The 14177-nt window shown below is 44.2% G+C and overlaps 1 protein-coding gene across 1 annotated transcript in view; it reads left to right on the top strand.

The window, feature by feature from the left end:
- Positions 1-14177, top strand: part of fndc3ba (fibronectin type III domain containing 3Ba) — a gene marked incomplete at both ends in the record, with an annotated part of 61888 nt that overhangs the window by 29104 nt on the left and 18607 nt on the right. The window contains 10 exons of the mRNA XM_079236788.1: positions 5138-5196; positions 7453-7604; positions 7698-7757; positions 7879-8017; positions 8523-8576; positions 8882-9006; positions 9963-10137; positions 11073-11159; positions 12246-12381; positions 13815-13886. Of these exons, the coding sequence (XP_079092914.1) occupies positions 5138-5196; positions 7453-7604; positions 7698-7757; positions 7879-8017; positions 8523-8576; positions 8882-9006; positions 9963-10137; positions 11073-11159; positions 12246-12381; positions 13815-13886 (1059 nt within the window). The remainder of the gene's footprint in view (positions 1-5137; positions 5197-7452; positions 7605-7697; positions 7758-7878; positions 8018-8522; positions 8577-8881; positions 9007-9962; positions 10138-11072; positions 11160-12245; positions 12382-13814; positions 13887-14177) is intronic.

Below are 14177 nucleotides of genomic sequence, written 5' to 3'. Positions count from 1 at the left end.
GGGTCGGGGGGGAGAATGGATTTGATATGTGACATGACTAGCCGTTCAAAGCGCTTCATTATTATGGGGGTAAGTGCCACTGGACGATAGTCATTAAAGCAAGACCGAGTGGATTTCTTTGGCACAGGCATGATGATGGTGGCCTTGAAGCATGATGGAACAACAGCTTGTCTCAGAGAAGTATTAAAGACATCCGTCAAGACATCCTTAAGCTCCTCTGCGCAGTCCGTCAACACACAACCAGGGATGTTGTCTGAACCTGTTGCCTTGCGGGTGTTGATAGTGGAGAGAGTCCTCTTCACACTGACAGCAGACAGGCACAGAACCTGATCGTGGGGAGGGGGTGGAGTCTTGTGTGGACGAAGCTGTGCAAAGAAGCTGTTGAGGTTATTTAGCAGAGAGTTGCTGTCGCAGGTCTGTGGCACGGGTGTGATGTGACCATCTGTGATGGTCTGAATGCCCTGCCACAGGCTCTGTGTATCTCTGCTGTCTTTAAAGTGACAGGTTATATTGTTCGTGTAATCCAGTTTCGCTTTCCTGATGCCATGGGACAGGTTGGCTCTCGCTCTTGTCAGGCCAGTTTGTGGTTGAGTTTGACATCATTACTTTGGACAGGAGGGTGCATGGATTGTGAAGTTTCTTATGCATAGAAATGCTCTTTGCAGTCCTTCTCATGCACGTGCACGCTTGTAGAAATCGTTGCACATCGCCACACGTTGGGTTTCTCCTACAGAAATCCAGCTGCGTGTATCGGATTCTTATACAATTTCTATTTACATGAAGTCCAATCAATCAGTTTACAGACAATAATACCCACAGTTCTTCTTTGCATCTCTTCCTTTCTGAATATGAGCTCAGATATGTACATCCTCTGACTTTATGAGCTTTCTCTCTCTCTCTCTCACACATTCTTGAGCTACTATTCAGCTTGTCTGTGCCAGTCTGTCATCCGTCTCTCCGTCTCTAATCCCCTTTATAAACGATCAGGGCTCTGGCCATGAGAACCGGACCTTCACCATGACAACCACAATCTCAGGCATGTTCCAACTGTGTGTGAGTGTGTGAGTGTGTGGCCCAGCTGTTGAACAGATGGAATGCTCACTATGCTACAGCAGATGATAATAGTGTGGAATCCAAGGTCTGTGTCCCTCTTTCCCTCAATTGTTCTCAACTCCTTCCTCTCTGTCCTCTGCTATCTGTCCTGCCTCTCATCTCTCTCTCTCTCTCTTTCTCTCTCATCTCTACATCTCTGTCTCTCTCCCCCTCTTTCCTTCGAGCCTAGTTTGCATTGCTTTGCTCTCTCTGATTAGAGGCTTCTGAAGATGAGTATCCTATCTCACTTTGTTCCTTTTTCAGTGACACACACACACACACACACACACACACACACACACACACACACACACACACACACACGTCTCAGTATGTGTGATTAGTGGGGGCTGAATGAGCGCCACATTTTTCACATTTTTCTCTCCAGGCCTTAAAGGTCTTTTTCTGTCCCGGTGCAGACAGACTGCATCTGAGAAGAGGAATGCAGCCTCCTCGCGTTCGGAGTAGCTCAGTTCTACCGTGGCACTATTTTCAAGTGATGACACTTATTAAAGTGTGTGGAGGTCGGTGTAACATATAGAAAAAGAAAAAGATTGTGGCGTGAGGATTGAGGCGGCGAGGTCCGGAGGAAATAGAGAGCGTAGGAAGGAGCGATTCACAACGTTATTACATCGACAACAAAAAAAGTGTGCTTTAGTAAATCCATCCTCTATTTGAAGGTAACTACTCTGTAACTACTGCTGCGTACGTTGAGATGAGTGGCGCGTATCTACTCTGCGCCTACTGATGATGTCACAAGCGTTTGCGTAATCCTTGCCTCACATCCTCCTAAACCCTCTCCGCCCTCTCTCCTTTCATCCCTCCCTTTCTCCTCCTCTCTGTTGATCCCTGGCTCGCTCTTTGTCTCCCAATTTCCTTGCGTTTTTGCACCTAATCTCTTACCCAGACTCCTCTTGCCTCTCTCTCTCTTTCTTTCTCTCTCTCTCTATCTCTCTCTCTCTCTCTCTCTCTCTCTCTTTCTCTCTCTCTCCAGTCTGTCCTTCAGTGTTCAGTGTGTGTGTGTGTGTGTGTGTGTGTGTGTGTGTCTCTCTTTCTCCAATCTATCATTCAGTGTGTCTCTGTCTCTCTCCATTATGTCCTTCAGAGTCTCTCTCTTCCTCTAAATCCCTCGCCCGTCTGTTTTTGGCTCGGCGTGCTGCCGTCCCCATTCCTCCTCTTTTCCTGCTGCTCCGTTGCGCCCCTCCGTCTAGCTGTCCTTGGTAATCAAACACAGACGGTTGGACGCAGACAGGATGTGAGGTCAGACGAGGAGAGGAAGTGAGGCTGCGTGGGCAGCACATAAACAGAAGGAAGAGGAGGTGAGGGACAGTGAGGACAGAGGTGTGTGTGTGTGTGTGTGTGTGTGTGTGTGTGCGTGTGTGTGTGTGTGTGTGTGTGTGTGTGTGTGTGTGTGTGTGAGAGCCGCCAGCATAGCTCCTTGTGGTTGTTCTCTATTAAACACTTGAGCAGCTGGATTCAGCCACCACAGCGAGTCATAACACTCAGCGGTGAGGTAGAGCACTCGTGTTTTTCAAACTTTATTACTGCTCTCCTGAAATATCCTGAAAATCTCTTTCTTCTTCTGTCACAGAGTTTTTGTGTGAGCCAACTTTTGTTTCATAGTAATGAAGTGTTTGTGCTGTCAGAAGCTACGTAACGCAGCCAATGACTCCAACGTTATTCAAGTTAATACTCTGCCTCGGTCCCACCTCTGATCCTGATTTGGCCCTCGACACATAGCAAGCTACACAATTATATAAAAACTAAAATACTAAATAAAACCCCAGATTTTAAAGGGACGTTTTTACATTTGCTTGATCTAATAGCCTTCATCAGTAAATGGAGTTATTTTGGGCTGGAGGACAAAGCAAATGTATTGATCGAATGACGTTGAGAATCTCCCATTGGCCTAAATTTACTCACCACAGTTTCCAATAAACAAATAAATGAAAAAAAGTTACAAAAAGATGATATTTTCACAGACGTTCAACAAAGAACTGTACGGAATTTCTAACTGGTTATACTGAAAATATATATATATATTTTGTATTACAATATATACTGTACATACATCTCTCTATATCTATATATGTATACATACAATTTATTTATACAAACGATTTTTTTAGGTGAAGACATACTTTAATCGTACAAAACTTTACTGTAAAATGCATTTCTCCGGTTCTTGAAGCCTTGAACTCCCAGAGGAGCACTCGTTCGTCAGCTCATTGTTTGATCGTGAACATCTGCTGTTTGCTGACATGATGCTGCAACAGAGCTTCACCTGTTCTGCTTAACCCTGCTACCTGCACAGCAGACAGGTAGCTACAGGACTGCAGCATGAACACGGGCAGTGTTTTCTTTTTTCGTCTCCCAGCTGTGATGAATTGGTGGAATAAACCGATTCGGAGCGGTTCCTGCCTGGAGCTGTCTGTCTGATTGTGTCATCATTCCATGAAGGAGAAAAGTTATGTTTTGTCCAAATGGATGTAAGATGATGAATGTGCGGATAAAAAGGAAAAACGAAGGAGAAAAAAAATGCGTGCTCATAAGAGTGTATACTTCACCTGTTGAACTTTATTCACGCTGCCAGCCTCAAAACACACACACACACACACACACACACACACACACACACACACACACACACACACACACACACACACACACACACACACACACACACACACACACAGGAGGTCAAGTTAAGGTTGTGCTTCCATGACATCACTGTTGCCATGACTCATAAGTGTACCCCCAGGCACAGTGAGGCCCTCTCCCCCACAGAACCTGTCAGAGGAACTTAGGCACACACACACACACACACACACACACACACACACACACACACACACACAATCTCTCATTTATCACTTACTCCTAGCATACAGTGATCTTTAAAGCACGGACTGTTTTATACACAAGTATTTTTTTGTGTGAGCGGTTGTGTGTTAATGCCAATGGGATGCAGTCATGTACCAGGAACACACTCGTCGTCAAACAGGTCGTGTATTGTTGACCCTCTCTCTCAAACACACACACGCATGCACGCTCCCCGTGTGATTTACAGTGGTCAGACTCAGATGGAGAAAGCAGGCCTCTTCTGGTCGGAAAAACCTCAACTGTGGGGATCACACAGGGGGAAAGACTTCCATTACACACACACACACACACACACACACACACACACACACACACACACACACACACACACACACACACACACACACACACACACACACAGGCTCACTCGCCCTTTTAACTATCCCGAGTGTCCAATAGATCACCTTTAGACGCATTGTGTTACTGGACCAGACGTGTGTGTGTGTGTGTGTGTGTGTGTGTGTGTGTGTGTGTGTGTGTGTGTGTGTGTGTGTGTGTGTGTGTGGGGTTACAATGGAATAGTCCGCCCAAAATCCTGCTTAGAGAGGCAAAAGTAACAAAACTTCAGATTGGAGAAACAGGAAGTGTTGGTTTTTTTGCTCGGTAATTTACTGAAATTAAGAGAAATATCGTAATCCTGTTTTCTTTCTATATAACCCATAATCTAAAGCAGCAACATTGTAGAGCAACACTGTGAAATATGAGTCATATATTTTCTGGTGATCCCCGTTTTATTCGCTTGAGGTCAGGAATCTAGTGACTAATGAAATCGGCGGATGCTGAAGAAAACAAGTGTTGCGTCACACCCCGTTGGGCAGCACACGTATTTAGACTTTAGGTCTGTTTTTACTGGGTCTATTTTGGATTTTTTTTTTTCTTCTTTTTTTTTCTTTTCCACAGCCGACCAACCCGGGATGATTAAGTATCTTAGTGGAATTATTGACCCCGCAATGTTATCGTCGAGAAGCAAACCTTGGCTGGCCTCGGACAACAATGAGCAACAGTTTTGGTTTATGGGAATAAAAAAAAAAATCAACTGCCCCGTTTTCAAGCAGCGCTGCCAAAATCCCTGCATCTATTGCATCTATTTTGAAATACATGAATTATGCACACAGACTTTCTGTTGATTTTTTTTTTATCATCTCTCTTTTTGTCTCCTCAGATCATGATTCAGAGGGGAAGCGTGTTCAAGACATGCTGTGTACGATCGACAAACCACAGGTTGGTAGTCACACCACACACACACACACACACACACACACACACACACACACACACACACACACACACACACACACACACACACACACACACACACACACACACACACACACACACACACACAGTGTGGCTCTAACAGCAGTGACCGGAAGGTTAACTCATCATTGGCCACATGAGGGCAGCATCAGCTCATCCAGGCCATTCACTTTCCGCTCTGCCTTTTATCGGCTGGAAAAACCTTCTTTTTTTTTCTTCTTCCCCAAGGAGAATGAGATTGAACAAGCCAGAGCCAGGCAGACATAGTTTGGTCGAGAGGAATCGCTCGCTCCGGGTTAAAGCAGTTTGGTCAGCAGGATGTGCAATTGGACCATTTGATATCTGCAAGGAGAGAGCGAGAGGGAGAGAGAAAGACCCCTTTGGGACATTAATTCGCTCTCATATCCTCAAATCTCCTCTTTGCAGATACAGACAGTTTATTATAGTCGATACTGAGAGGAAAAGGGAGGACAATTTTCAGATCTTCTTGTGTCATTGATTGCTATTTCGTGTCATAAACTCTGCGGGTATGATGTTCAGTCAGTTTTGACACACTGTTACCTGAATGCATTTATAAAGGAGACGGTAGTTTGGTGTGGATTTATTCTGTAGTCTCGCAGTCCTCCCTGCAGCAGCTAAAGGGCCTTGTGATGGACTCGACTGTGTTGCATACAGACACGGGAGCAGAGGCTCACATGAGGAAGTTCTTGCCTGAAATGGCTTTTTTTACTGACACAGTTTAAGAGTGAGGGGTCGGCTGTCAGTGGCGGGATAATATAGTCAATAAAATATTTTTTCCCATAAATGAGCACAAAGATATCGGTCTGAGGGTTCCAGTAGTGAGCGAGATGAGGTGTGGAAAGACAGGCAGATGCACAGAACTGAATGCATCACCTTCCCACAAGCTGACATACATTTGATTATTCATTATTTTTATTTTACGACATACTGCAGTTTTAAACTATAAATGATAAAAAAGTAGTATTAGCTTAATGTTTATGTGCAAGATATACAGCTTTACAAACTAATTTATCTTCAACATCGTAGAGCATTCACAAAGATGTTTTTTTAATTCTTTTTTTTAATAACAAGAGTGGAAATGTGTCTCTTCAACCTGAACATCTGTGGCGTGTGTGTTGCCGAGCAGATTAATTGTCAAGAGCACGTCGCAAAAAATGTGCCAAATTCAGTTTAAAGGCCCTTTTTATTAAAAGTCAGCAGATATAATCATGTGTGATTGATATACAGTTGGCGGCCTGAGTGGAACAGAGTCTGTCATGCAGATCATTTACAGAGGATGAACAGCCTCTCAGGGTCAAAAGGAAAGACGACCCACACGCCTCTAAATGGCGTCCTTCACTCTTTTATCTCCGTTTCTCAGCCTCTTCTCATTTCTTTGTGTCCTTTTTTCTTTCCGCTTTCTGCCACTTTGTCGAAGACGAAGGTGTTCTCAGGCATGTGGATGTGGTGTGAAGTGATCTTATAAAACCTAATCACTGCGGTATCAAGACTCTCAATAAAGTGAGTCGTCTGTCTGCGCGTCTCTTCCTGTCTGTCTGCCGTCCTCTCAGACGCGGCTGTGGTTAGCGGTGCCCTCGAGGCTCATTCATGGCCATGCTCAGTGGATGTTTGCTCTGTCTGGAAGAGCAGCAGACGGCGCTAAATCACACTAAATTGGCTCGCCCACTATGTGCCGCAATTTAAAAAAAATCCCATAAGCGCGTCGGCACTCGCAGGCAACACACAAATTGAACACACAAGCACGAAGGCCTCTTTTTTCCCCCCGTGTTTGTTCATTTTTAATATTCCCGTGCGCTCCCGGCACAATGGATGATGTGCATGAGCAGGAAGTAGGAGGGACGCATTACTTTTTACGGGTACACGTACAAACACATACATGAACAGACACATTTCTGTTATTGTGTATTTCATACAGTGATATTATAATTTCAATTTATATAGTGCTTTTCTAGATACTCAAAGAGGCTTTAATATATGGTCACTTTGGGTTAATTTATGTGTTGTTTTTTTTTACTCCTGTACAGCACTTTGTGACCTTTGTCTGTGATATGTGCAATATAAATAAACTTTACTTACTTACGTGCACATTCGAAATTATTGACATACCTTGACAGAACAATTTTACCCACATATTCATATATATATATGTATATATATATATATATATATATATATATACATTATTTTTTTTTTTTACAGGTGTCCAATGTGCAGGCGCGGGCCGCGGGGCTGTCCTGGGCCCCACCTGTGGGGCTGGTGAACAGGCTCAGCAACGGGATGCCTGTGTCCTGCTCCTACGAGCTCTCTCTCTCGGATAAGGGGCGAGACGGGAAGTATCGCCTCATATACAGGTAGGGAACACGCGCCCCAGCTCCAGGTCTAAATGCGAGAATGCATCCAAAATGCACTGGTGTGACCTTTCGTGCTTTGTCTGCGTGTTTCAGTGGCGAAGAATTGGAGTACCATCTGAAAGATTTACGGCCAGCGATGGACTACCACGTACGGTAAGGACGTTGCCACGTGGCATTTTATATCATTTCCACATTGGATGTTTTGTCACATTCCAGTGTGATTTAGCTTTGTGGATTTTCACTAAATTGAAGACTTCTTGTGTGCTTGTTTCAGGGTGTCGGCGATGTACAACTCGGTTCGAGGCTCGTGTTCAGAGGCCGGCTCGTTCACCACACACTGCGGAGCCCCCGACGTTCCGTTGACCCCAAAACTGTCCCACCGCACCAAGAGCACCCTCACCCTACAGTGGAAGGTACGGGCACGGGTCTTATCATCTTAAAGACACACCGTGACACATTTCACCCCAATATACATCACAGTGACGTGCCAATTGGTTCTGATGATATTTGCGATGAAACTATTAGAAATCAGTGCCACGGATCAAGAGTCTGGGTTCTTTATGTTTTTTCATGTGTGTGCATGTTTACTTTTTTTTCGAGAATTATATTTAATGCTTTGAGGAAAGTAAACGTTATCTCCTAGCTTGACTTTATTAGTATTACAGTCAATGAGATATTGTTGCTCGTTCTCTCTCTCTCTCTATCTCTCTCTCTCTCTGACCTTCTTCTGCACAAGTCATGTCTCATCCACTCCCCCTGTTGCTGATAAAGAGCGGCATCAGTCACCCACAGAGAATACTGGCTAATCACAAACAACATGACAGGTATTTTGTCTGATTCTTTTGTCCTCGGCTAATCTCTCCGTCCATCTCTCTCCCTTGTCTCTTGTCTCCGTCCATCTCTCTCCGTCGTCCGCAGCCTCCAGGCGACAACGGTTCCAAAATCACAAACTACCTGCTCGAATGGGACGAGGTGAGTCTGTCGCTCGCTCTTCTTCATGTCCGTCATCTGCCACGCCTGCCCCTTTTTTATAAAAAAAAACACAGATGTCACTAAATGGATATTCACCTCCTCAGGGAAGATGTAATAAACATATGAATTATGCTTTTTTAATCCATGTCGGGGGCCCTTCTCTCCTCCTCAATCATTTTCTTACTTTACTCAGGATTTTATTTATCGACTTTATTTATTTCTCAAATCTCCTTTTGCAATTATTCTCCCCCCTCCTATCCCTGTTGTCTTTTCCATCTAAAGTGCATCTGTTATCTCCTCTGCAGGGAAAGAAGAACAGTGTCTTCAGAGAATGTTACTTTGGGAGCCTGAAACACTGTAAGCTGACGAGACTGTTCCCCGCCTGCGGCTACACCTTCAGAGTGGCGGCGCATAACGACATTGGCACAAGGTATCGTTGCCTATTCGCCGAATACACTCGTGCTACACAACAGATGCACTCAAGGGGAACATGTATTCATGCACATGTCATCATAAATAGCACAGGAGGCATAACTCCTTCTTCGTACACGGTGGGATGGATTTATGAAAATGTGACAGCTTCCCACATGAGGACCCGACAGGTCACCGACCATAGTTTTAGTAAACATGGACACTATACCTGCAGTCTGGTAATAAATTGTATCACAACACAGATTAGCATGACGGAGTGCTAGACAGAGACACACGCAGATGTGCACCAGTCTACTACACACTGCTATTATTCTGCATGTGGCACGAGTCGTCTTCCTCGTCTCATTTTCCCTCCATTTCCCCTCTCCTCTCGTCTCCTCTGTGTCATTATGGCGGCGAGCATCTTGCCTGCAGTCGTTAGGGCGACAGGGAGGGTGTGATGGGGGGCGAGCGAGGAGATATTAGATCTCCAGCTGAACTCAAAGCGGCCTTAATGGATCATTCAGCTCGATTCCCCCTTTGAATCCGCGGACAGACACTCGCAAACAAACCAGGCACATGCTGGTTTTTGATTGCGAGCTATTTTCCTTGACTGAAAAAAAGAAATCCGACCTCTCTGACCCCTGCTACTGTTCGTACATTAAAATGCTTTTCCTCCTGCACCGCTCAAATTGGACTCCCCCTCTTTCTGTTTTTTCCATCTGGCTCCCGACAAGGATCTATCCTTTTTTTTTTCTGCCACGGCTGCTCTTTTCCCCTCTCACTTTCTCCACTGGGAGTTCCCCACGCTCCCATTCTCACCTGCAACCCTGCACTCCCGGCACTGCCTGCACTCCTTTCCCTCGTGCATCCCTTTTCCCTCAGAAGTATTAATCCACAATGTGAATCATTCGCTTAAGCTGTTTTAAATAAAAAACAAAAGCATTGAATATACTTTGAATGTGTTTTGTGCAGTGGCTTCAGCACAGAGGTGGTGTTTTACACCATGGGTAACCTGCCCGCTCTGCCGCTGGCACCGCGTCTGGTCAGAGCGGGGGTTTCCTGGGTGACCTTGGAGTGGGGGCGTCACGAGGGCAGTCCGAGCGAGGAGCAGCTCAAGTACACACTCGAGATCCAGGAGGACAACAGTGTGAGTACCGCAATAATATTTATTAAGTTTAGGTTGTTTTTCCATCAAAATAAATTTGATTGAGCTCTATGCTGTCAGTTATGTGAAGCTCACATGAAGAAACATGGGAGGATTAGCAATTTTCCACCAGGAAGCGATGAAATAGTGCTGGCATGATACTTTGCAAACTAGTTTCGGGAAATGAACAGCAGATGCACAGAGCAATAATTCCTATGACATCCGAGCATAGATACAGAAACACACACCACGCTGTGTGCTTATGGCTACTGCCATGGCCCTGCTGATAGAACCGGCCTGGAGCCAGTCCTGCCAGCTGCAATGGCCCTGCTTTCTCCTCCCACTGCCCCTGGGATGCCCCTTCTCTCTACCTCCTTCTGCTTAATGGATCGTGGCTATCTGGATCATGAACCATGCCTACTACTCATTATATGAATCATTTCTGTCACATTCATTGAATGTGCTGTAACTCTGTTACATTATTCATTCTGGCCACATGACATCTTTTGCTTCTGTCCATCCGGGGAGAGGGATACTCCTCTGTTGCTCTCCCTCAGGTTTCTTCCCCTTTTCCCTGTGAAAGGGTTTTTACTATCTTTATTGGGGGAGTTTTTCCTGATCCGATGTGAGGTCCCGGGACAGGGATGTCATGTGTACAGATTGTAAAGCCTTCCGAGGCAAACTTGTATTTGTGATGTTGGGCTATATAAAATAAACTGAATTGAATTGAATTATGATTGAACACGTATAGAAGAAGGGAATTGCACCAAATGCTCCCGTACACTCCTTCACTCCCTCACAAGTGTAAGGATATATAATTCAAGTCTGCATTTAATCCATCCAAATGCAATCCAAAAATGTACAGTTAAGCTAACACACGCTGACAGGAACAAACACACAGACTACTGACTGTGTATCTATATCTGTATTGCACACAGGGAATAGACTTTCATCCAAAGTACACTGGAGAAAACTTGACCTGTACTGTACAAGGCCTTAAGAGGAGCACGCAGTATAAATTCAGGGTAAGTGGCAACATTTCTTCTATTATTGCTATTGGTTTATCTGCGAAGAGGCAGGCTGAAAACAGGGGAGAGGGATACGACATATGCAACAAAGGGTATCGAACCTGCGACTTCCAAGGCATTCCTGTGTGTTGCCTCTTAAGTGTGCGTGTGGAGCATTCGGAGGATTGTTGCTCAGAAAGTGATGATAATGCTGTTGCTTTTTTGCCTCCCTACTTTTATGTCGACCAAAAATGCTTTAATGGAATAGTTTTGACAATTGACAGTTTACAGAGTCAACTAATAATAATAATCTCTCTATGGATTGAGAATATTTTGAATATTTTGGGATTTTATTATTATTTTTTCATAATCAACCTGACGCCTTCCACACCACAATATCAGTCTTATTTCAGAGAGCGTAGCAGTTGGAAACCATCAAAGGAAGACGAACACTATCAACTTCTGTTAATTAAAAGGTTCAGCCAAAATTAGGTTGGCCTATCCAAGCTGCTTCCCAGCTGCCTATTAATCTTCTTTATTTTATTTTTTTCTTGATCTATTTGCAGTCAGTAATGTTCTCTTTCCGTTGCATGTTTCAAAGGATTTAAACCTTTCCAGGTGACAATCTAGGAAGAAAAATGCCATTTCAACGGCCAAAGGAATATATGCGATGTGCAGTTTAACCAATCATGAAAGAAGACTATTCACCGGCCATTTAGCGGGAAGAGAACACTAGAAAAGCCGCCATAGCGGCTCATAATGTGAGGACATTGTAAAACAAAATGTACTGACAGTAGATCTCTCTAAGTGGGCTTTTGCGTTCTTATTAAGGCGGGCACTCCTGTATGTGTCTTGTTATCATCTGCGTATTATGGTGCAATCATCTCAAACAACATCTCACATGGACTTTCAGACACACACACACACACACACAGACATTGATGTTCATCCAGAGTGAACATCTGGGAGCGAGGCAAATTGATTGTCCATTGAATGGGGTAAGGCGGAGGCGCACAGGTGAAGTAGCAAAGAGTAATGGCTCCTATTAATCACACTCCCATCTTTTCTTATTTTGTGTGTCCCCCCTCCTCCTTCCTCCTGCAGCTCATAACATCAAACATGGAGGGAAAGAGCAGTCCCAGTGAAGTGTTGGTCTGCACCACCAATCCAGACAAACCGGGCCCTCCATCCACACCCTGTGTCACCGTGGCGACACCCTACGGATTTACCATCACATGGGGTAAAGATGCACACACTCACGTGTGCATGCAAGCGTGCTATACGTTGCACATCCTGTAATACACACACATGAAAGTGTCCTATATGTTGCACATTCTGTATCACACACACACACACACACATGCAAACGTGCTATACGTTGCACATTATGTAATACACACATATGCAAGTGGCTATACGTTGCACATTCTGTAACACACACACACACACACACACACACACACACACATATACATATGCAAGCATGCTATATAATGCACATTCTGTAATACACACACATGCTGGTGTGCTATATGTTGCACATTTTGTAATACACACACACATGCAAGCATGCTATACGTTGCACATCCTGTAATACACGCGTGCAAGGGTGCTCAACGCTTTTTGCTCGTTAGTATAAAGAACAAACCAGAAGGTCAAGGCTTCACAATTTTCTGAAGTTCGTATTGGAATAAGATCGGCACAAGGTAGACCTGCATTTATACTTTTCCACGTCAAAAAAAGTTTGAGAAAATTGCACTCTGCTGCAGAATTTAATAGCTGTGTTTGAGCTCTTATATCATAAGGGGGAAACATATTTTTTTGTAAATTGGACATTGAGGCAGGGCAGATAGCGATTGCCACAGTCGGAGCGATCAGCGGTCGCGATCCATTCTTTGTGAATTGGCCTTTCAGGGTAACTCTATAAAATGATGAAAGTGTTAAAAAAAAAAATTGGGGACAAAAAAATACTACAAAAAACACCATGAATAACGCTGATAACCGGCGGCCTCCCGGGCGTTATGCATTATGTATCCGATGTACCGGAGCGGCCATAAAAGCCATCATTGTCTGCCATCATCCATCTGTCCCGAGTTAGTGCCGCAGTCATGTAGACTGCCTGACCTTTCTCAAATGTTGTAAACATGGCACAGATTGTGCCGCATGTCTCTCCATGACCCTTCAGATCGTTGATCTGACTCTAGAGGCGCGAAACGCGTCACATTTTAGGACATTAATGTAATTTCTACATCAGCTGCTGCTTAACCAGTTCAGTGATATAGCTGCTGTGTGTGTGTGTGTGTGTGTGTGTGTGTGTGTGTGTGTGTGTGTGTGCGCGCGCATTTATTATTATTACCATCACGATGCCCTTAAATTATCTTTATCTTTCAATGCTCTTTGTACAGAATAGAATATGAAAATAATAGAAAGTAGAACAATTTTCTCAGCAGCGCCCTTGCTACTGAGACCTTTGGCAGCAGTTTAATAAGTGTGCTCAGAGAATTATGTTTATGAGTTATTGTATAATATCTTCAAGGATTGAAAAATCGATGACATTTGTTTTGCTGATACTGTGCCATTTTTTCCTCAATCCGTAAAAGCCATGCTTTCCGCATGTTATTGATGTTTAATGCATGAAGTTAACCCAAACCGAAATTATCTATTCCTCGACAGATCCTCCCCAGGACAACGGGGGCTCAGAGGCTCTCACGTACCTGCTGGAGATCTCAGAGGGAGGCTCTGAAGGTACGATACGTCTGTCCTCTTCGCCCTGTGCGATTTCTCTCTATTCAGCCATTTCTCTCACTTAATCTCCTGAGATAGTACAGCGTGCATTAATTCACCCTTTTGCTAGCATCAATTTCGTGCAACACTATTTGTCAGAACTTGCATTTGAACCAAATGTTCTGTTGTTTCTTCAGCGAGGAGAGGAAAGAGGCATCATGTCTTGAATCTGTATTCATTCAATCAAATAAAGTTGGTTGTTTATTGAAGAGCAGCATTATCCGATTATCAAAGAACACAGAGAAGTAGAAC

The sequence above is a fragment of the Taurulus bubalis genome (assembly GCF_910589615.1).
Source record: "Taurulus bubalis genome assembly, chromosome: 1".
Classification (NCBI taxonomy): Eukaryota; Metazoa; Chordata; class Actinopteri; order Perciformes; family Cottidae; genus Taurulus; species Taurulus bubalis.
Note: the sequence above shows the minus strand (reverse complement) of the source record. Positions and strands in the feature narration are given on the sequence as shown.